This window comes from Camelus dromedarius, chromosome 2 (genome assembly GCF_036321535.1).
Source record: "Camelus dromedarius isolate mCamDro1 chromosome 2, mCamDro1.pat, whole genome shotgun sequence".
Classification (NCBI taxonomy): domain Eukaryota; kingdom Metazoa; phylum Chordata; class Mammalia; order Artiodactyla; family Camelidae; genus Camelus; species Camelus dromedarius.
In genome coordinates this window covers 81,588,094-81,611,777 of record NC_087437.1, presented here as the reverse complement: position 1 = coordinate 81,611,777, position 23,684 = coordinate 81,588,094, and the positions used below count along the sequence as shown (strand labels likewise).

The 23,684-nt window shown below is 34.7% G+C and overlaps 1 protein-coding gene across 1 annotated transcript in view; it reads right to left on the bottom strand.

Annotated features, from left to right (window-relative positions):
* The window catches only part of TOMM70 (translocase of outer mitochondrial membrane 70), a 31,304-nt gene that overhangs the window by 4,537 nt on the left and 3,083 nt on the right, over positions 1-23,684 (bottom strand). Inside the window, exons 2-9 of the mRNA XM_010978466.3 lie at positions 14,571-14,744; positions 12,230-12,356; positions 10,448-10,557; positions 7,728-7,876; positions 5,279-5,486; positions 2,851-2,985; positions 1,700-1,807; positions 739-855 (exon numbers count right to left, since the gene is read on the bottom strand). Of these exons, the coding sequence (XP_010976768.1) occupies positions 739-855; positions 1,700-1,807; positions 2,851-2,985; positions 5,279-5,486; positions 7,728-7,876; positions 10,448-10,557; positions 12,230-12,356; positions 14,571-14,744 (1,128 nt within the window). The remainder of the gene's footprint in view (positions 1-738; positions 856-1,699; positions 1,808-2,850; positions 2,986-5,278; positions 5,487-7,727; positions 7,877-10,447; positions 10,558-12,229; positions 12,357-14,570; positions 14,745-23,684) is intronic.

Sequence of the window (23,684 nt, the reverse complement as noted above, 5' to 3'; positions counted from 1 at the left end):
GAACTTTTCTTATAACTTCACTAAAGATAGCATAAAGAAATTAAGATAGAAAATATATAGATGGAGTTTTGAGATGGCTGGTTTCTCCAAAAGCAGCTTTCAACTTAGACTTAAAGAAAACAGTCATTCAGAGATCATTTAGTTAGAGGAAAAACTCTAACTGTGGCTAGAAGAAGCTAATCATTTTCAATGGATGACTTAAAGTTTTCAAAGACCAGACTACAATTAAAAAGTGAAAATAATTCAAATTCAAATCCTACTTCCCAAAGCTTCAATCCTAAACTAAGGAAAGCCTCAAGAATTTTAGACAAATTACAGAGAAATTAAAATGAGTGGTTACAGACTATCTAACCATTTAAAGGAATAGTGAACAAATACAAAGAAAACCCTTACCAAGGACACTTTCCCCACCAATTACATATAGTACATTTTCCTAAGGTAATTTAAACTGGCAAATCCAATCCAAATGAAAACATGAGGGAAATACTCTATTTAAGCTTCCCCATGTTGAGTTTAGGGCCATGGTTTTCAAACTGTATAACAGAGTAGGCCTTCTCAAGGTGATTCAGGACCATCCTGGGGACCAGGAGAAACAAAGCAAGAACAAAGCCATCTGCTTCCACAGAAGCTGTAACCAAGGAAGCACTGTTTTCTGATTTCTATCCTAAGAGTCAACATATGAATGCAGCTCTTTAAAAACGGACTGGAAACTGAAAAAATTTGAAAAATGACACTTACCTGGGCATATAATGCATAGCCTTCAGCACACCTTGGAAATTTCTTTATAACCTCTTCAAAACCTTTCATAGCTGCTTGGATTTGCGAAGAATTGTTTCCCGTATATGCCTGGCGATACTGTGTAAAAAATAAAAACAGGCCTGTCAAATCAAGAACTCAAAAGCTCAGGAAATGTTAACCTATTATAAAAGTCACACAAAATTACATAAATATTTCCAGAAAAGCTGGCAATCTGCTAAAATAATTTGCTGCATCTAAAAGGGTTCCACGGAAATACCTCTGGAGTAGGGATCCAAAGACTACGTACAAGTAGCACTTCACTGCCACGCTACAACTTCAAGGTGCTCAGTACTCTAGAAGCCAGACTAACTTGTCAGAAGTTAGCTTTACATATAAGGAAGGGAATTTTAAATCCAGTATAATTTATTATCACTTTACTAAAAATGTTATAAAGCTCCATCATCTAATAACATTTTTCGTCAATACTATATATGTGTTTGTGACCTGACTTCTTTCTTTAGGAGGGAAATTCTTTTAGGACTCAAGCTATAGGGCTAACTGGAAGTATCTCATTATTTCATTAGAAATGGCCTTATTTTACCTGATTTTCAGCTTTGTGTTTCTGAATATTAATAGCTCTACAAATGCAAAATGAGAGATGAGTTATGTGGTTCTCTGTACTGGTTTATGATAGAGAAGTAGGGAGAACAGTGCTGTTTAGGGGGGCATAAAATCAGGGACAAACACCTATCAACATGAACTTAAATAAAACATCCAGAGAAATAGAGGAGCAGTACCTTAAGTAGCATATACACTTCTATTTCCCTAAACGGACATATTTTTCTACCTGTTAGTCATCCTTTGGGGAAAACAGATGATTCTGAAGGCAATGAGATACTCATTTTTGTTAACAATGGGAAATACCGACGTTCAGGAAAATACAAAAGAAAGGAGAACCTACCAATGCAAAACATTTCTGAGCTTGTGCCAGAGCAGACTCAGGTCTTAATCTAATACATTCATCAAAATCTGCCACTGCTTCTTCAACTTGATCAAGCAGTATTTTCAGCTAAGGAAAAGAAATACATAAATAAACGCAGTTCAAAATAGTAACTATACCAGTTAAGTATGTCCCGTGTCTCTTATTACAGCTCAGCATAATGCTAAGCATGAAATTATTCAATATTGAATTAGTTTCTAGAAATAATGAACTAGAAAGATCTTCTAATTTTAAAGGAAAGATTCTAAAACTTAAAACGAGTGTCTAGTTTTTTAAAAAGCACTATAAACCTACTATTTTTGATCACTGTTAAATGATTTCTCTTCTAGAAAATGAAATATCTCTGTACTTCAAAACTTCAAAGTAGATCAAACACTAGATAATAACCTTTCAAATTAATCTTAAGGTACTACCAGTAAGGATCAAAATATCAAGAATTTTACGATTTTCGCAACACTTCTTAAGACCCATCAGACAGAAATATTAGGTAAAATTCTCCGTTAGAGAGAACTTGAGCTTTTCTGTCATTATATGGATTAGCCCATACTTCCCACTCTAATGCATTCCAAGAAGCCATGTCAAACAAGCAAATTATAAAGCCATGTTTTCTCCAGATGAGGCTGAAACTGGGAACTGTTTTCTTCACTACATATTTTTACTAAAAGAAAATATGCATGTTATAAAACTCCATTCAGAAGATTTTTGTGGTACTGTCTGGATCGTCCAGGTTAATACTTCCTTACAGCAAGAAGCCTACAAAAATCATTCTGTTGATTCTAGCATTAACTCAAAATGCTCACTACATTTTTAATGTTTTACTCATTGAAAACCTATGAACCAGAATCATCTGAAAAACAAACTTGAACCGGCAAGCCAACATTTATGGCCATCCTCTTCTCTCTCTCTCTCTCTTTTTTTTTTAATGGAAATACCAAAATTATAAGGACAAATGTTCAAGATGGGACTAAATAAATGCCAACCCAAACTGTAAATCACTGTAATACTTTGTTCACAGCTATTGGAAGTGATATGAGAAAACGTCGACATTCTCAAAAATGACATCAAATTTCTCAATTCAAAGATCAGAATTCTTGATAAGAAAATTAATTTACCTGTCCTCGGTGGTGATAAACATCTGCATTTTGAGGATCAATGTCGGCAGCCATGTTAAAATCCTGAGTGGACAGCAAAGGCTGCTGCTGCTGCATGTACATGCTGCCTCTTTTGATGAGAGCATTTGCTCGAAGCTATATGCCGAAAATAAGACAAGATTCATTGCTACTACTTTGTATTCTAATTTAGTTTTTTTTAAATAACAGCTTTGTTGAGATTTAATTCACATACCATAAAGCGAACCCCTTAAAAAGTATATAAGCCAGTCATTTTAAGTATATTCAGGATTGTGTAACCATTACCACTATCTAATTCTAGAACATATTCACCACCCCCAAAAGAAACCTCATACAAATTAGCAGGCACTGCCTATTTCTCTCCTAATCCTCAGTCCCTGGAAACCATCAATGTACTTACTATTTCTATGGTTTTGTATATTCTAGACATTTCATATAAATGGAATTGTATATCATGAGGTCTTTTTGTGTCTGACTTCTCTCACATAGCATAATGTTTTCAAGGTTCATCTATGTTGTAGCATGTAACAGTATGTCATTATTTTAAATGGCTGAATAATATTCCACTGTACAGACATATCACATTTTATTTATCTGTTCATCAGGTGATGAACATTTGAGCTGCTTCTATGTTTTGGCTATTATGAATAATGCTGCTATGAACTCTCATGTATAAGCTTTTTGTATTGACATTATGTATTCAATTCTCTTGAGTATATTATACCTAGGAGAAGAATTGCTGGGTCACACAGTAACTCTATGTTCAACCTTTTGAGGAATTCCCAGACTAGTTTCCAAAAAGACTTTACCATTTTATAGTCTTACCAGCAATGCATAAGAGTTCCAATTTCTCCACGTCTACACCAATACTTTTAATTGTTCAATTTTCTGATTATAGCTATTCTAGTGGGTATAAAGTGATACATCATTGAGACTTTGATTTACATTTCCAAATGGCTAATGATGCTAAGCATCTTTTCATATTCTTATTGACCAGTTGTACATATTCTTTGGAGAAATTCAGATCCTTTGCCTATTTTTATATTAGGCTGACTTTTTATTGTTGAGTTGTAAGAAGAGTTCTTTAATATATTCAGGATACAAGCCCCTTATCTGATTTATGATTTGTGAATATTTTCTCCCATTCTGTGGAATGTGTTTTCCTTTCTTTTTTTTTTTTTGGTCATGTGTGCTTTTGATGTCCTACCTAAGGAAACACTGCTTAATCTAAAGTATTGAAGATTTCTTCCTATATTTTCTTCTGCAAGTCTTATAGTTTCGGCTCTTATGTTTAGGTCTCTGATCCATTTTGAGCTAATTTTTGTACGTGGCATATGACAGGCATCATTACAATTTGGCATTAAAACAAAAAGCCATGATCATGAAATAAGAAACAGGATTCTTCCCCCAAATTTTTTTCAAGGCAAAAGTATGTACAAATGTCTTCTTCAATGAAACAAACAAGACTGCCCCACAATGAGAACAAAAACATGTAATAACATATTTTCAATCAGCAGGAAAATCAGCAGGAAATAAAGATAATTATTACCAGGGTAACTTCAACTCAAAAGTCTCACCAATTTGAAAGGAACTTTCAACAAATACTTAAATACTTTTGTTTAAAAGAAGTTAATTTGCTAACAAATACTTAGGGCTTAAAAACTCATTTTCCATAAAATACATGAATGATTCATTTGGAGGTGAACAAAACCAGAGTTCATTTAATTCAGTGAGGAACCAGAGATGTTAACTAACTAGTAAGGAATATAGTCAATTGGTGGCTAAACTCTGCTTCTGTTACACCGAGTAGAAAGCTTATATAATTCAACAGACCCTCCACCAAATCTTAATTATGAAAATAACTACATACACATAAGAACACTTAGAAAATGAAAAGCTGTTCCAACCATACAAATGCAAAAAATTTTTGGTATATTTCAATATATTTCTATATCATATTTTTTAGGACCTGTTTTTTCCTCACGTAACATAAAATCTTTCAGAATATATTAAATGTGTTCCTTTTATTAAATTCATTTTATAGCCTTGTACTGCATATCGCATATTATTTACAATATTACCTATAACAGCACTACTATATATTACCTATAACAGCACCCCTACCCTTACCTAAATACAGGCCAATACTGCAGGCAGAAGATATGTGGGGAACCTGAAGCAACCAGACGCTACAGGAAAAAAACCCTTTCCCAGGTGAAGATAACTATCACTGATGCTTGTTGTAGTCTGACTGCACCAACTCTGTCATCTAGTTGTAGTTCCTTCCAAGTCAAAAATAATCTTTTGGAGAATGGCAACTGAAATGCCAAAAATTTGGCAAAACATATATAAATGTCTCATTTTTATTACTAATTTTCTCACATTCACATACACACAGTTTTAAATGTACCTTCACATTAGCTTCTTTCAAGCTGATGACCTTATCTAAATCTGGTTTGGCCGCGTTGGCGTTGCCAATAAGCAGGTAGAAGGTAGCTCGTAGTAATAATGCTTCTGCCATGTATTTGCCTTGAGCATCTATTTCTTTTGAGCATTCACTTATGATTTTATCATAGTTTTCTTCTTCCATATACTGTTTGGCCTTTAAATATCCAGAACTGAAAATAAAATGAGCAAAGAAAATTACTAACAAATTTTATTATTTATTACTAGTAGACTGAGCATAAAAAATTACTAAGGAAGGAGCAAATGCTAAAACTTGCCACATTTAGTATACCTGAGTTAAGAAGTCATCCTTATCCCCTTAACAAGCTAACCAGCCAGTGTGGGACTGGAGTGGAGCAGGGGGTAACAGATTAGGATTTTTGATGCAGACTGGGATTTTCTTGCTGCCTAGGAAAGAGTTTTTAAAAAGGAAACAGCAGAGAAAATGGCAGAAACCTTAGGTTATTACCTAGGCTTCAACATCTAGATACATGAAAAGATGAGCTAATGACAGACTGATATGCAGCACAGGGAAAGATCCTGTCTTATTCACCAACTTATCTGTGGCACACTGATGGCACTCAACAGTTACTTTATGACTAACAGAAAGAACAGAGAAATAGAAAACAATCAAGTGAGTTTAGGGTCACAGAGCCCAAGGGAGGAAGTGTGACCCAAATTGTACTTTGTAAAGATCACTCTGGCTGTGTTGTGGAAAACGGGCTGCAAGGGAGCAAGAACTGGAGGCAGGGAAATACATGAAAGGCTCTCATCCCAAAGTTGTGCTGTTTCACCTAAAAGAACAGACCTAGAATGAACAGGTGGAAATATTAAAGCAGCAAACTTAAAGGAAGACTCTTCCATCAAATAGGACTTAAAGAAAATACTTTTTAAAAAGTAGTGACCATGATAGCATCACTCTTATAAGATGACGACTTTTATTGATGATGCTTGTAAAAGGAATTTTTTTAACTGAAAAGGAATTTACACTAGACGACCTTTAAGGGGTCTTACAAATATAAGACACTGTAAATTACATTTTCTCATTTCATTTGCTACATATTCTGAATGGAGAAAACTGGCAAGTGACTTAAAAGTTATGCCAGCCAAAATCTTATAAACTCTGTGCTAACCTTTTCTATAATTACATTCTAATATTCCCTGCACTCTAGTATTATTCCTCAGGTCACCAAGGTAAGACAAAATAATTATTGTCAGATTGGAAGTAGTAAAAGTTCCTATTTATTGAGAACCTAAGGGTTAGATGCTCACAAACATGACCTCTAAACCTCACAATAAACCTCAAAGGTAATTATTAAGCCCCATTTGAAAAATGATGAAGCTAAGGCTCAGAGTACAATGGAATTCAAAAACTTCAGTCCAGTTCTAATTAGTGTTCTGGTGAGAGATAGCTATGTCCTGCCACCTCTCAACATAGCTTTTAGAATAATGGTATTAACTTCATTGCAGTTTTTCTGGAACAAGGACTATTTCCTAACCAGAAGAGGCAATTATTGGCATCATCTTAAACACTTACTTTATATCCACAATTTTCTAAAGAGATTGCTTATCAACTAACTCAAGTTTGAACATCTTGTCACAGTTATGCATATCTTCCTTTAAAAGGTGGCCAACAATGGTAGAAAAATTGGGAGATACAAATCAAAAACAATCTTTTTCCTTAAGCCTTCCAATATGCTACAGATGCAAAAATTATGCTTTGCTATGGGAACAGTATTCCCTTTTCTTCCAAACTCATTAGAAAATGTCATGTTGGCAATAATGCTGTACCTTCTCTTAGAGAGGAGAGTTAGCCTCAACAGCAAAATAAAAGTACTGGATAAATATAAATGGATAAGCAGGCTGGATGGCTTATATATTATATTTTATCACTTGAGCTCCAGTTATAAACATAGCATCTTTTACTTCGGTTTCAACTCTCCACAGGAGCAAACACAAACCCAAATGGCATTTTCCTGGGCAAGGAGAAAAAACCTTGAAGAAAGGCACTCTTTTCAGCACTCCTAAAAACTAGAAATTATGAACTTCCTTGCACTAAGACATCTGGATATTGAGCTACACAATCATTTTTAAGTTAGTGCCCCTATTCAAATACAATCAATCGCTTGACTCACTGGGAGTCCTCTTGGGAATATCACGTGGGACCTTAAAAGCAGGGCAGACTCTTGGCAGTAAAACCTTGAGTCACCAGTGATGTAACAGACATGTGTGAGAAAAGAAGTATTTTTATTACTATATCATTATTATATAATTTTATTATATTTATATCTACCTATGAATAGATTATTTGGGAGATGACTCATAGTCCCACTCTGGCTCTATGGCAGCAAAAAACTCCCACTATACCCCCCTCCCCCAAAACATTAAGCAGATACCATGCTCAACACACTTACTTTTCTTTCACTTCTAGAGCCTCCCCTTCCTTGTCTTTATCTTCATCAGACTTCTCTCCTTTAAGCATTGGCTGAGAAATTATATCATCCGTGAAAGAACTGAAGTAAGATTTGATAAACTGCGGAGATGGCATCAGAGGTTCACGATTCTGTGATTTAATCATATTTAAATATATCAAAATAGAAAACACTAACCAAAGAAGCAGGTACATTTGTAGACGACTGAGAACCACTGTCATAAAAAATGAGAATCTCATTTTCAAATAACTGAAGAATATCAGGCTCCAAACCATAGGGAAATAGGCAGTGGAAATGGTAAAGCTGCCAGTCCCAGCTGTTCAAAGTAGGTTTTATATGAGAGCCTTTCCCCTCTCCAGAGATGAAAAATGTCAAGGACTCTCAGAACCACTCACTAAAAGAAGGTGAAATCTGGAACACAGGAGGCAGGTAACTGCTATGTTATCTCCTTCTGGTTCCCGTCCTAGAAGAGTACCATCTCCATTTACTACTCAAGACCATGCCTTACACAGGTGCTAAAATGTTAAGTCCATTTACCACAGGCTTTCATTTGTCCTCAACTTGTCTTGCAACTGAAGATCTCCATTACAGTAAATGCCACTGAAAGTCAGAATAAAATCACATTTCCTGTTTTAATTACAACTTTTTCACATGGCAACCTGATTCATAATTGTAGAAGTATTTTGTTTCTTCTTATTATATTTAAGATGATAAAGTTTTAAAGGAACAGGGAAGAGGGACTAACATAGCCAAAGGGCTCTCATAACATATTTTGGATCCTTTATCTACAAAATTCAACCCAAAGATTTTAGAATGGAAATATGATATTCTAAGCTGTATGTATAACAAATACCCATTCTGTTATTTTGGTAGATTTAATGTCTTTGTATTTGAAGGAGGAAAAAATAAGGGAATCTGGCTTTGTAAGTAAATGACCTACTCTAAGATAGATGAAACTGGAAAAGAAGAAAACCGAATAGGAACCCTAACAGAAAACCCATATTTTTGTGCTCTCCCTGGGAAAAGATTCAATGTGTCTTAAATAAGGATTATATAAATAAAAACTATTTTAAGTCAAATAATCACCCACCAACTGATAGAAATATGCCTAATTTTAAGTATTTCACTAAAGACTCTGAGTAGGAATATATAAATGGCAATCATTTACCACTTCAGGGAAAAAGTTTAAATAGAAATTTAAATAGCACTTACTGAAGCTGAGTAAATCAATAATGTCTTTTAGTTTCCTATTTCAGCTTAGAAATGAAGCTACCACTTCCCTTTCACACAGAGTTACATATTAATTTAAAATGAAAACAATATTTTACTCGTAATGGACTTAAGCATCAAAGGAACAAGATACAAATTCTAGCTCTGCCACTTATTACGTAAGTGACCTTGCACATGTCACTCTCAGTTTTCTCATCTCTAAAATAGCAATAAAAATAATGGCATTATTCATCTTATAGGGTTATTATAAAAATAAAAATAAAATGGAAAGTATCTTGCAAATTACAAAGTGGAATACAAACAGACTAGAAAATATGTGGAAACTAATTTGGAATCTATGTAAATGTAGGTTATCTTATACTTACTACTCTTCAGTCAAACCAGTATAATTACCCAACAATAGCACTGCATAAGTATACACGAGGAAACTAGGTTTCTTAAAGGTTCAATTTGTGAGATTCTAACATGATATTTTGCAAAATGTTTTGAGGAGCACCAGTTCTCTAAGATGCTGAAGGGAAGAAAAAAGTTTCCGTAGTTAAAGAGACTGAGAACCACTATAGCTATATTCCTCTTTGAGATTCACAACACATACTAGCACATCAAAATCCTGCAGTGAAGAAACCTGTTTTAACTGTTTAACTCAGCTAATATTCAGAAATGTAAAATTAAAAATACAAAGATACTATTAAAATCTATTTAAGAGAAAAGCAAGTTATTATTAAAGAAAAAAGGAACAATTGCCTTGATATTATAAAATTTAACAGAAAATCTCTAGTGATGTTTAGTGATGCCTGTGGTACTCCCACAGCCCTCTACTTATATCCCTCCATGACACTTCACTGTATTATGCCTTTTACACTTATTAATGTCTTTCTCATTAAACTGTAATTCTTTAAGGGCAAGGACTATGTCTTTGACCTCACCCTTCTAAAATGCCCACTTTGGAGCTATGTTCAATAAATCCTTCTTGAATTAAACCACCTACTACTAGCTGTGTAAAACCAATGCCAGTTTATACAGTATGCCTTTTAAAACTTTAATGGACATGGGCTGGCAGATTTTTTCTGTAAAAGCTCAGATATGCCATACAGTCTCTGTCACAACCACTCCACTCTGCTGTTGTAGCTTAAAAGCAGCCAAAAACAGTATGTGAATGGCTAAGTTCCAATAAAACATTATTGGGATGTTATTTATAAAAACACGTGGTAGACTAGATTTGGCCCATAAGCCACTGTTTGGCAACCTCTAATACATATGACTTCTTTCAATATTCTCCACGTACAACACTGGACATAGTCTACATTCTCATTTTAAAAAGATAAGCCACAAAAGCCCAAGATTACAGGAAAAATAAATATAATTCAGATCTAATTTCACCTGTTACCATCATGCCCAAGTTTAACAGTATAAATTAGAAATGATCATTCACAATGTATCCTCCATCTATTAACCATCTCAGATTAATTTACCTTGTATTTTTCTTTGGCTTTCTCTTTTCCAAGAAGTTTAAGAACTTTATCAGCTAAGAGCATGCTTTGTTGATTTTGGAAACCTTCTAATATACACACAGCAGTGACATCTAGAAATGGTGGAAAAAACAAAAGTGTGAAATTACTGCAGAGATGATTAGCAATATCAAATGGGTTCAATGTTACCACAGAAAGCCAGACTAAATTCATAGCCTTATGTGGCTGTCAATTTCATTTCCAATAAACTGATTCTTAACACTTTATAGTTTTATACACTCTATGACCAAACTCAAAGTTCAGAAAGTCACCCCACTTCTCTGGGATTCACTTGCCTCACTTGTGACATGAAAGAGACTATACTGCATGATTTGTGATGTTTCTCACCACTCTAGCATTGTACACAGTAAATAAAACAGGTAATCCAGGAATATTCTCTTCTGACCAGTAAGTAAAGGCCAAATCAACATAATGTGGTTCTCTCAAGTCTGGTCTTTTTTTTTTTTTTTTTTTGTATGCCTCAGGGTTAGGGTTAGTAAGCCTTGTCTCCAAAGACATCCTGCCACAGAGCTGTCAATTAAATCTGCTTCAAAATACCATTTTAATCTGGCTATGCGACAGCTCAATATAGAGTGATTTGAAATTTAAAAGATCAGTGTTTCCTTAACTTCTCAACTTTTCATTCAAAGTACGCAACAATGGCTGTCCCCTCTCTTTCTGAACTCAGTTTCTCACTATTCCACATCCTTGCTCCTCCAAACAAGTCAGTCTGCTGTCTGTTCCCCTGGTCATCTGGCTAGTGCCAATGTCAACGACTTTTTCCCATCCCATTTCTCCTATCTAAAATCCACTTAAACTCTTCTCTACAATTATCTCTTAATAATTTCAAGGTCTGGTTCAAAACTCAGAATTCTCTTTTCCAAAGCAACATTCCTTCCACCCACCACCAAAGTGCAATGTTCTTTGTTATTCTCTAAAATGCTCCAAAATATTCTCTAAACCACTCTCACTTGGTAATCCAGATTTTTAAAAATAAATAAATAAAACAGCCTTTTCCTTTTAAATAATAATGTTATTAAAATAATTACAGATAAATTTCTGATTATTGATGCTTTTAAAGCAGATTTAAATATGCAGCAGAAAGCATGTTTAGACTGTTGAAATCGTATTTTGGTTTAGCTCCACATCACCTAGAAGAATGTACTTTAAAAGCCAGTAATTAGCCAATACCCTAATTGAGTTTTGGCAGCAGATACAACCAGTTAGAGACCAAGGAATATTTACAGTATTTACTGAGAATGGCAAAATCACTTGATGCTTTGTATCAATTACATAATTCCTAATTGAGTATACAATAATGTTTGAAAATGCCAAAAGCAAAAAACAAATGTTTTCTTTAATGATCTACCTCAAAATTATTTCATATTTATATAGGATATTAACTGAAAATATGCAGAAACCTAGAAACAGTATCACTCACTAAAACCTCTTTTCTGATTTCTTATTCATGAAATTACACCGATGCTCATTAATTGCCAAGTTTAAAATGTGTGGTATATAAACCATTTAATTCCAAACTCTAAATCATTTAATTCCATAGCTGGGAACAGAGACAGTGCTCAAGTATCAGCAATCTCAATTTAAACTAGAAAACAAAGTCTCAACTGGGGAAGAGTCAAGCTTAAATAAAACTGATTTCTCTACTCAGAGGCAGTTTCATATAAATTTACCAACGAATACACAGCCTTTAGTAACTTTCATATGTAAACACAAAAACACCCTCACCTTCTAAACATTCCTTCTTATTGTCTAGCTTCTCGTGGGCTTTTGCACGTCTAAAGAGAGCTTTCACATATTTGGGATTAAGTTCAACAGCCTTTGTACAATCTTGTGCCACCTCTTTCCATTTTTGCTGTAATTGAAAGTATTAAAAAAAAGTCACACTAAAGGAAGCACTGTTCAACAGGAATCAGTTTTCTAAACTTAAAAGGACAAGTATTAAGAGTCCCACAAAAGGAAAAAATATTCCCAATTCATACAAAGAATTAATACCCACATACATTATAATAGCTCATATAAATAACTGTAGTAGAGATAAGCAACCTGATTTTTTTTACAATAGGTAAAGGACATACTTAAGCCATCTTTCTACCACCAAATCTATAAACCTACCTGCATCTATATGATCATACCATCTCCTTCTGTGAAAACTAAGGAAGCAACCCTCTTCATTAAAGGCCAACCCTCCACTTGTGATATGGATCCACACTCCCCCCACTTCAAGGACTTCACTGCTTAAGCTACCCTGTCTCTGCATCAAATTGCTTCTCTACTGAATTATTACAATGAGCATAAAAACACCTGCTTTAGTATTTTCCATCTTTTAAAAACCCTCCTTTGATTCCGTAATTCCCTGGAGTTATTATCCTGTTTCTCAGCTCCTCTTTATTGCCAAACCTCGAAGGAGTTGCCACTCGATTTTACCTACCTCACTGATCCTTCTCAATTTCCGTAGCTGACGCCTCCCCTCTACCTGCTTTCTACATGCTGGAATGCTCAAGGACTCATCCCTTCTCTCCTAGGATCACATCTATTGTCCTGGTAGTATATAATATCTAAACCTAGATGACTCCCAAATTTCCTCTTTAACCCAAACCACTCTCCTAAAATAGCGACATTTCTCAATTCAACTGTCTACTTAGTTGCCTCACTCCTTCACTCCACTACTATTAAAACTCCTGCTTCTCCTCACTCTTGACATCTAATGAACAGCAAGTTCTGTTGGTCTTCAGCTTTCCTCCATGTCTCACCTAGGTAACTACAACATCCTTCCTTATTCCCTGCCTCCACTCTTGTCTCCCTCAATATATTCTTGACAGAACAGTGGGAACAATTTTAGATGATGTTCCTGCCCTATTTAAAATCCTTAAACAGTTCCCATTACACTCAGAATCAAATCCAAATTTCTTACCATTGCAAGGCTTTGCCTGATCTGGCCCCTGCTACCTCTCCAACTTCATCTCTCTATACCCCAGGGTCCTTTAAACATACTTCTTTAATCATGCCAAACTCTTGCCTGCCTCAGAGCAATTACATAGACTGTATCCTCTATTTGTAACACTCTATTCTCCACTATTTTATGCACCAACCCCAGTCATTCCTCTATTATAGAATCAAAGCATTTATCAAAGTGTCATTTAATATTTCACTGTTTAGAGATTCTTGAGTTCTATGCATAACTGTTTGCTTTTATAGACCTAGCTCCTACTATAGTGCCTTCCATATATGAGACAGTCAATAAAATTTGGTTGAACAAAAAATGCAGAAAATACCAATGTCCAATAAACACAGAAAAAGATGGTCCACTTCACCAATATCTCAAAAAGTGCAAATTAAAACAATAAGAGTACTTTTCTACCAGAGTGGCAAATATTAAGATTGATAATACACATAGTCAGTGAGATACCAGAAAACAAGCATGCTTATATATATTTAGAGTAGATGTTGATACTATCTCTTTATATTTCCATTTCTACAATTCTATCCTCCTGAAAGTATGCAAAAAAATACTTACAAAAATATTTACTGCAACACTAAATGCAACAGGGAAAATAGGAAGCAATTCAAATGTTAATCAACAGGGAGATGTTTTCCACTATAAAACAACTAGTACATACAGACTTTAAAAAGAGTGAAACAGATCTGTGTGTGCTATGAATAGCTACACAAGATTTAGTAGCAACTGAAAAATATTATAATGTAATAGGAATTCATCTTTGGTCTTTTACCCTTCTATATGCTACTGTTACAAATATGGATACAAAAGTTGAAGAAATAGACTCAAACTGTTGAGAAGAATGAGGTCACCAGAAACTTAAACTTTGTTTTATTTAATTTTATAATATCTGACATATACAACGTTGGATTATATTTGTAACCAGCAAAACTAAAATTTGTTCTTAAAAAGTTAAGTAATTAAAGGATACAAAAACAAAACAAAAAAAAATCCTTTAATTTCAAAACAACTTCAAAGAGTTTATTAGATTTATTTGAGTGGCATTAACTGAAACATTATGCAAATAAAGAGAAACAAAAAGAACAGAAAAAACCAACCTAGGATACATACCAACTGCTCAAAGGCAGCAGCTCTGTTTTGATAAAATGTGGAAAGGTCGACGTTCTTCTCTGTAGGACACAAACTGATAGCCTCGGTATAGCACTGAATAGCTTGTTCATATTTTCCTGCTTTAAAATATTTGTTGCCTTTGTTCTTGGCTGCTTGGGCTCTATCAAGAGAGTTCTGAAATGAGAGGAAACAATTATGAAACACCTATCAATACTTCAGTTATAGATTCAAATCACAGTGATTAAATGACAAGCTGAAGAAACAATGGGAGGGTAGAACGGCTAGAATGGCCGTTCACAATGCAGGTCACGCATATAAATATTTTCATGGGATAGTCTTAGTAATAGGATTGCTAAACCAAAAAGCTTATGTATTTTTGAGTTGAAAAACACTCAGACTTTTCCAAAAAAAGTACCACTTTTCCACTATTCCTGTCAACAAGAGATATGATAGCTTGTCTATCCACTCCTAATGAATATAAAACAGTGGTTCCCAATCAGGGATGATTTTCCCTCTAGGGTACATTTCACAACGTCTGGTGACATTTTTGATTATGACAACTATGGGTCAGGGGGAAGTGCAACTGGTATCTAGTAAGTAGATACCAGGAATGCTGCTAATATTCTACACTGCACAGGACAGCACCCCACAACAATGACTTATCAGATCCAAAGGATCAATAGTGCCAAGGCTAAAAAACCCCAGTGCAATGTAATATTCTGATATCATTTTAATTCACATTTTCCTCACTACAAATGAATTTGAAAATCTTTCCATGTTTATTGGCCAGTTGGCTTTTTCACTCTGAAAATCACTTATTCATGTGTGTTGCTCTTTTTCTATTAGACTGTTTGTCAACAGTGTAGAATAGATACTAGAAGCACTGTGCCATCTTCATTACAATTGTTACCCCAAATCTTCTGTTTGCTCATCAATAAATTTTTTGCACTCCCACCTTGTCTCAAAATCTGCTTCCAAGAGGACCCAACTCACTGAGTTGGTAGTTAATTTCCACTGAGGACAGTTGCAAAAGCTTTATTCAACATTTGGGAAGCATCTCTGTAGACAAATCCAGTTATCTAGGTTTCCGCTACGTCCAAGAGCTGTGTGGCACATCTTCACCCAAAACTTTGTCTGTCAACATCATTCAATTTTAACAAATATGTGATTATGAAAGAACCCATATCTCTCCAACAGGTAAGCACTGACAAAACAAAAACAGAAGTAGCTGCCCCCAGAAATAACTTACAGAGACTGTGAAAGCTATATTGGTTGGGGCCCAGGCCATCTCAGTCACAAAGAGAAGACCGGGTAGCAACTTTTTGTATCTGCTCTTTTCTCCCTTACTTTTCCTTCATTTTTCTTTGCTGCTGTTTTCCTCCATTTACCTGTTCTTTCCCCTCTCCTTTAGTCTGAATGTAGCTACAGTTATTTTAAAAAGAATGATGTGTAGGAAACTCTAAGTTCAGAATACTAAATAGCTAGTTTAAGCTAACTAATGTCAATAAGAAATATGCACATTTAAAAACTAAGATGTGGGAGGATGAAAAGAACCAAATAAAACACAAATAAAGTAACAGATGAATATAAAATCTTCCATTTGTATAAAGCTTCAATCACCTTCCAAAAAGTTTTAATCACCTTCCAAAAACTTTGACAGTAAAAGTCCCTGGCACAAAACATTCATAATACAAGATGACTAGGACTCTCATGTAGTGTATTCGAGGGCCACTATCAAGTTAACTGCTGGAAACTGCACTTGAAGCAACCTCATCAGTCCTCCCACTCCACTAAGAGAAAGAGAAGTCAGAGTGGAGTAGGGCTGTATCATACAGGAGTGAGGATCCCCTCCACCCAAGGGATGACTGACATGCATACCTTGGCTATCTTCCAAGAGACCATGGTCTTGAGAACTGCTAACATAAAGGAAAATTAATATCATAAAAGAGAGGCACCTGACTCAAATAAAAAGCTAGTATTTCGGAAACCAGGATAAACCAAGCAAAACAAAATTTAACATCAGAGGAATGAGTGGTTATCACAGTCACTTTAAAAAAGGGTTTTTAAAGAGCACCAATTAGACATCTTGAAAATTCAAAAGAATTATTACAATGAACTCAGTGGATGGACTGTATATTGGAATGGGCATAACTGAGGAGGAAATTAACAAGTAGAAGGTAGAACCAAGGAGGTCGGCCAGAATGCAGTAAGAACAGAGGACAGGGAGGGGAGAATTTTGGAGGAAAAGTTAGATGATATGGAGTATAAATCCCAAAGTTCCAACATCTATCTATCTGAAGTTTAGAAGGAAAGGCACAGAAAAGAGTGTTTAAAAAAATAATAGAAAAATTCCTGGAGTTGAAATAAATGACACATATTTTTAGACACATCATGGTGAAATTTCACAACAAAAATTCTAAAAGTTTTTAGTAGAAAAAACAGATTACCTATAAAGGAAAAAGAACCAAACTGGGTCAGACTGTCACCAACACTAGGTATTAAAAACGAGTTAACAACTTCAAAGTTCTGAAGAAAGACTATCTTGAAGTTAAAATCTTATACCTAACTAAATTAGCATTTAAGGTTGAATGCTAGAACAGAAATAGAAGTGTACAACTTCCTTACCACTACAAATAAACCCCAAAGTGGGGGAGATGATCAATATAACAAAAAGCAAGGAGGGGAAGGTAAAGGAAGAAACAAAATGGCAAAGTACATACGGCAGGAATCATTAAACAGATCAATAATAACAATAAACGTGAACAGGTGAATTCTCCCTATTATAAAATTTTCAAACTATTTAAAATAAAAAACAACTACACGCTACCTATAGGGCATGACATAAAACAAAATGAAAGGTCAAAAAAGAATGTAAAGAAGTTACAGAATACAAATACTTGCAAAAAAAAAAGAACGTAGTATCAAACAAAAGGCAGTATCAGACAAAATACCATTCAAATGCCTCAGACGGAGCACAGAAAGGCAGTTTTATTGATAAAAGTTACATCACATGATGCCAAGAAAACATCATAACCACGAACTTTTAAGTGCCTAATAAAACTTCAAAATAATGAAACTCAATTGTTTTTTTCCCAAAATTAATTATTTTATTTATTATTTTTTAAATTAATCTTTTTTGGGGGAAGAGGTAATTAGGTTTATTCATCTATTTATTTAATGGAGGTACTGGGGCTTGAACCCAGGACCTAGTGCGTGCTAGGCATGCACTCTACCACTGAGCTATACCCTCCCCTACCAAAACTCAATTACTTTTGACTTTAAATATAAAAACAAGAAAAACATTATTTCAATTTCTTGTAAAAAGTTCACAATTTTTCCAAGTCATTGAGAACGTGGTTAATATACATCTTAATACACTAGGGACTGTTGATATAGAAAATAGTGTGGTATATTAAATGCATGAAGTATGTTCAATTAAAAACATATTGAAAATTTACTTAGGATTTTTACTAAAGATTTGAAGATTAAACAAAAAGAACATTCATTGGGCAGAGTAATGACCTAGTTTCATTAGCACAAACAGGCAATGAACTCTTGCCTGTCTACTGGGAGTTTAAAGCTATGTGCGTGATACCACACAGAATACAAGAAGTGACAGTCATAGTGAGGGTGGACAAGTTAAAAGAGAGACAAATCTGGATAGGTACACAAGGCTTCTTCTCCTTAGAAAGATGTATACTTCTTATTTTTATTCAACAAAATCTAAATCAACCTAAAACCAACCAAGAGAATCTTTCAATTCCCTCCATTCAGTCAAGTTTTACAACAGAGTTGTAATTCCCTTCAAAAATTATTACAAATTCATTATCTAAGGCCAAAATCAGAATCTGCTTAATTTTCTTCCCTTATTGCACTGGAAAAAAAAAAAAAAAAAGATACTCTGAAGAATGCCATTGAGTTGCAAATTTTCTTCTACTGACATTCCAGAAGGCAACCACACTATGTTTGTGGAGAACATGATCTCGGTTAACCTCCCTATTACTTCTGCTCACTGCACACCACCTGCCAACATTACTTTCTGTCCACTTGCTTCCCTTCACTAATAAAAATGCAAAGAAAGAATGGCATTACAATAGGGACAGTATAGAAAAGCTAATTATTTTGGCCCACTTGATAAAATTTAGGACAAAAAGTTGCTTAGCACAATGCCGGCTTATCAATCAACACCAGACTTCTGCTATGTCAGGAATTAGGCATTATTTTCACAAACTTTGAGGTCAACGCCAGGCAGAAATTAAAATAAATGCACTGGAGGACAGAGTTTAAATCAGAAAATATACAACTACCAATTCTTTATAAGGGATTTTAATTCTATCTCTCAGGAATCCTTTGCTTTGCTTTTCAGTCACATAGCCTCCCCCACTCAATCCACCTTCTTAAGTTATAATAAGAACTTTCAGATTTAAAGGTTCAAGTTGGAAAATAAACCCAAAGACAATTCTGAAAGCCTATTTTATAAATGAGAAATGAAGATATATAGATCTAGAACACAAAGGGAACATCTTGAAATGCTAGTACCTTTTCATGTGGTCTATTTGCATATCTAAAACCTACCAAGGAGATTTAAAAGCCTATAAAGCCCTTCTGCTACTGGAAATCACTTTTAGTTTTGGTAGTCTTTTTAAGGTTCCGAACATTCCATAGTATTTTACACTAATATTCTGTGAAAATGCATCTTTCTCCTACTTTTCTTACAACAAATTAGTTTCTGATTGATCTGAAAACTCTTTTTAACAAGTAAGCTGGATCATGTCATTCCCTGCTTAATGCCTTCCACTAACTTCCCACTACCACTGCCTGGACACAAGACTCCAAATTCCCATTATGCCATTCCTGCCACTCTAGCCACCTACATGTAACTTTGGTGGATTCAAAAAAAAATACTAATCTCTTCCTAAAAGAAAACAGTTTGGAAAGATTGGGTACTATGTATTCAATTTCCACCAGCAACAGATAGGCATAAATTTAAACTCTGTGAATACCAGTAAGAATACAGATAAATTATAAAAAGAACAGACATTCACTTCTGCCTAATATATCACACAAAGTATTACTTAAAACAATCTACTAGAAAATTTAGCTTTTTTCCCCCATCCAGGTTTTGAGTAAGTTTCATCTTTTCATAATCAATAACTGTCCAGCAGAGTCAACTCCATGACTCCATGTGATTCTGCTACATGAATTCAACAAATACTTGGAGCAAAATCTTATAGGGAGTCCTGACATTAATACATGAAGAAAAATCAATTGTCAAATTTACTCCTGAAAATTCTTTAGAAGAGTAACACACTGGAAATGCAAGGTAGGTGCTACTTATTATTATCCCAATTTTACATATAAAGCAACTCCAGAATGCCTAAACTCTACTTCTAGACTGCATGAATTGTCACCCACACTTTATAAAGAGTGAGTATCATTAGAATCACATCCAGATTCACACTCTGGAACTGAAATACAGAAAATAGGTCAGGTATCATATCTTGCTCACTACTGACCTCAGAGCAAAAATGTCATTAAGTGAAAAGACAAAGAGAATCATCAGCACAACTGGACCTTTTTCTTTCTGCCAATCAAGTAACTGAACTCATTTTAGTTAAAAGCACATTAGATGTGACTCCCCTATACAACAATCAATAGGAGGATAGTCTTTTATCTTGAAGGAACACCTGAGACAGTGAAGGAAAACAAATAAGCAAACTGGCAGTCTGTCAAAAGAACTACTGCTGATTAAACTCTGGAACTCCAATTCACACTAAAACAAACAAACAAAAAACAACTGTACATTAGGTGAACAATAAATTGGGTAGCTAATAACCAGAAAATTCTTAGTTCAAAGAGTAGCAACTGTATATACACTTACATACAAAACTATCTGGGTAAGACACAAGAACTAAAAACAAGTAACTCAGGCAATAAACCTAAAAGGAAACAATGAGAAACATAGTAAATATGTATGTCTTCTCTACAACCAACTGTTGTGTGAAACTTGTCAAACAAGAGGTAAAACCTAAGAACCTGTCCCCTACACCTCCTACAGAGGTAAATCTACTCTGGAAACAAATTACATTTTAAAACCAAAGCAACAGGTAAGGTATAATCCTGGTAAATTTAATAGAATACAAATAAGAAAACAGTCAGGGTTTGACTCATCAGTCAAGATTACTTCAATGAAGTTTACTTACAAGAATCTACTCTGGAACGAAAATGACTAACAAAGGACAGTCAGGAAAATACTCCAAGGAGGAAAAGCAACCCCCAAAAGGTTACTTAGTACACACAACACACACACAAGAAATTCAGGAGACCAGGAACAAGTCTCTAAGCAAATCTTGTGACAGTAACATGACTACATTATAGAAAGTCTTCAATGACAAATATTTGGCAATAAAGAATCACTGTAAATTCTTAGCAAGTATTTATAAAATATTCTGATGATCTCATACATACAGTCACTGTGAAAGAAAATGAGCTAGAATCAGGCACACTAATCCATGTGTAAGGAAACAAAATAGGTACAGTAGTCTCCCCTTTACTTGCAGGGAATATGTTCAAAGACCCCCAGTGAATGCATGGAACTGTGAATAGTATCAAACCCTACATGTACATTTTTTCCTATACATACATGCCAAAGATAGAGTTTAATTTATAAATTAAGCACAATAAGAGATTAAAAGCGACAGTAATAATAAAATAGAACAATTATAACAATATTAAGTAAATTAAGTAAAATAAGGGTTAGTAGTGCAACAGTCGATCTGAGAGCTACCAAGTGACTAATGGATGGGATACACTGGAGAAAGGGATGATTCACATCCAGGGCAGGAGGGAGGACTGTGTGAGACATCATCTTGCTACTCAAAACAGTGCATAACTTAAAATTTATTAACTTTTTCTGGAATTCTCCATTTCATTTTTTCAGGCCATGGTTGACTGTGGGTAACTGGAACTGCAGAAAGTGTAACAGTGGATAAGAGGGAACTACTGTATTACTAACATAATTACATATTTATATCCAGTTAAAATATACATGAAGTGGTTCCATAATGTTTCTCTTCATTTTATTCCCTTAAATTTACCAAATTCCGAAAGCATATTTTAAATTTTGAATCCCAGTTTTACAGAAGTAGCAACCAACTCTGGAACATTTACCACATGAGAAACAATCTTTCAATACTCTACTTTCAATACTCTATTGTTACTTTCATATGAATCAAATCTAGGGTAAAAAAAAGATTCTTTCCCATATTATGTCCTGGAATTTAAAAAATCTAAAACCAACTCCACCTACTAAATCACGATACAGAGCACTCTTTACCTAAAGAGAACCTACTTGTAAAAATGCTGTTTCTGCAGGATTATGGTTGTAGTTCACACAAAAATCAAGTGATTTATAAAAAGAATGCCTAATTGAGGTGTAAGACTGTCTTACCAATTTCTGGGATAAACTGGTAAATACACATGAAAAGCTGGAAATTTTGAAGAAAATATTCAAATTGTGGGAATCTTTAAACAATGTCAAAGAACGAAGCTTCATTGGTTCATTCATTCAACACCTGCTATGTGTCAGGTTCTGAGAAATGGACCTGTCAGTCCCAGTCTTCACAAATTCAAGTTTAGAAGGAAATGACAAGAATAAACAACTCTAGTACCATGCAATAACTGCTATGGAATAGAAAAGTTCAGAGTTATGTAATCAAATAGCAGTAAGCTTGGGTAAAGGCTTTCAGAAAAAGTGAAATGACCTATATGTTGTGACTTGAAGGATGAGAAGGTGGGGTACTGGGCAGTGTTTCAGAACATCCAAAGGCAAGAAACGAGAGGAAGTGGCAAGAGATGAAGCTGAAGAGGCGAGCAAGATCAAGATCACGGAGGGTCTTAAAACATGATGAGTTTGAACTTTATCATGTGAGCAATGAACACCAGTTAATGATTTTAAGCATGGGACTCTGGATTTACTCTAGTAGTGACTAAATGGATTGGAGGAAGACAGTAACAAGAGTGTCAGTTATTCAGTCAGGAAATAAATAGCAGTGGGAATGGAATAGTAGTCAAATATTTAAGAAGCAGAACTTTTTGGATCTTTTTCTAGGTTGGAGATGGAGAACATGATAATAAAAAGTAAGGGATGATATCCAAGTTTCTGGCTTGGGAAACTACTTAGATGACTCACACTAACTGATAAGGAGTATTCTCAAGAAAAACAGAAGTCTGGTGTGAAATACTTGTAAGGTAATGAGGTAAAGATTTCCTTTAAATTTGGGCCTTTGAGAGGTCTGGACTATAAACAAGAAATTAGGGGGCCATCGGTATATAAATGTTAAGTGAAGCTGGAGGGCAAGCAAGCAAGCATGCAGTGAAGCATCTTATGGAACATAAGAATGCCTATGACAGAAACATGAAGGTCGCCAAAAGGAACCTGGAAAGGAGACTGAGAACAATCAGCAAGGGAGGTATCAGGAAGTTTAAAAAAAAGCAAAGAAAATCAGGAGAAAGCAGTGTCTCAGAAGCCAAAGGAAAAATCATGAAATTAAGAGAAGACAATGTGAAATATCGATAAGGATCAAGTAAGATAAAGACTGAAAGGTGCTCACTGGACATAATTATATAAGAATGTCACTAGTGACACTGAGTTTTCAAAAATGACTAGAAACAGATCATTTGGGGAGAGAATTACTTCATTTCATATTTATAACAGGTTGCTCTGTCTTTGATCCTTTTATTAAAATGTTTAGGTACATTTCTCCCTTCCTAGTCTAGAGCACTGTCTTAAGATTAGTGGTTCCCAACAATTTCATGTTAGGATAATGCCTGTGTAACATTAAAAACACTCGAACAACTGGTTTTTTAAATCATCAAATTAAAAACAATTGGATAAAACACTACTATAAAGTCAATAATAAATAAATTATATAAAAATTATCACTGTTTGTTTAAAAAAAGAAATACCTAAGACATTTATGCAGCCAGATACCATGCTTGGTGTGTATGTGGTGATCCCTTGTGATAACTCTGGCCCAGAGATTGAGAAGCCCGATTGACAAAGAAACTTATCAACTTTGAAAACCTGTAATCTTCAAGTTTTCAAAAAAAAAA